Raw genomic sequence first — 1,070 nt, forward strand, 5'->3', positions numbered from 1 at the left:
GTCTCTGCTCCTCATCTGCCATCCTCATTCTTCACCTCACCCGCAAACCCAAGCAAGAGCAGCAACGCTGGCTCGCGTCACCGGAGCTAATCAAGAACAGAGCCATCGCATCCTGGACTGGACAACTGATGCTCCACTCTCCTCTCCCCAACCTGCCACCATCTCCACCGCAATGGGGCATCATCGCAGCCGCCGACCCCGTCACCGTCGACACAAGGACAAAAAATATAACAGCCGAGCCTCAAGACGGGCGCGCTTCGAACTTTCCTAATGTCAAGGGAGACGCACAGCCACGATATCCTCTTCGACTCCACTCGGGAGCGGCATGCTATCAACTCTGGACGGCGATTCCTGGAAGCTCCAGCGACGAACGGCTAGGCCTCGAGTTCAGTACCAAAGACTAAATCCGAACCTTCGTCATCGCAAACGTTCGGTTCGAGGTTCTTAATCGTCTCCTCCCCTTCCTCTCCTCCGCTGCCGCTCGGCGAACCTCCTTCGACCTGCAAGAGCTCCTCGAGCGATTCGCCTTCGACAATGTTTGCAAGGTTGTGTTCAACGAGGACACAGCTCAGCTCGGTGATGACAATGAGCACAGCGAAGGCAGAAGATTTTACAGGGCCTTCGACCAAGCCTGCAACATCTGCGTCGAGAGGTTCAAAGCCGTTGTGCCCATCTCCTGGAAACTCAGACGAATGTTCGGTCTCGGATTGGAGGGGCAACTCAAGGAAAACATCAAAATCGTTGACGAGTACGCAATGAGAGTGGTGAAATCAAGAAGACAGGCGGCCCTCGGCGACGACCTCCTCTCACGGTTCATAGCCGAAAAAGAAGAGAACTACTCTGACCAGTTCCTCCGCGACATCATCGTCAGCTTTGTTCTGGCCGGGCGCGACACCACGTCGGCCACCCTCACCTGGTTCTTCTGGCTGATATCGACGCGGCCCGTAGTTAGCAGCAAAATAAAGAACGAGATCCATCGTGTCAGAGCGAGCTCGGGGACAACTGGCATCTTCACGCTGGAGCAGGTTAGGGAGATGAACTACCTGCACGCAGCGTTATCTGAGACCCTA

General features: G+C 55.4%; 1 protein-coding gene across 1 annotated transcript; it reads left to right on the top strand.

The window, feature by feature from the left end:
- Positions 411-1,064, top strand: LOC109822533 (cytochrome P450 94A1-like; the record flags this gene model as incomplete). Its single annotated transcript, XM_020388751.1, has 1 exon — positions 411-1,064. A coding segment is annotated over one exon (654 nt), but the record flags the coding sequence as incomplete, so codon positions are not given.

The sequence above is a fragment of the Asparagus officinalis genome, chromosome 8 (genome assembly GCF_001876935.1).
Source record: "Asparagus officinalis chromosome 8, Aspof.V1, whole genome shotgun sequence".
NCBI lineage: Eukaryota > Viridiplantae > Streptophyta > Magnoliopsida > Asparagales > Asparagaceae > Asparagus > Asparagus officinalis.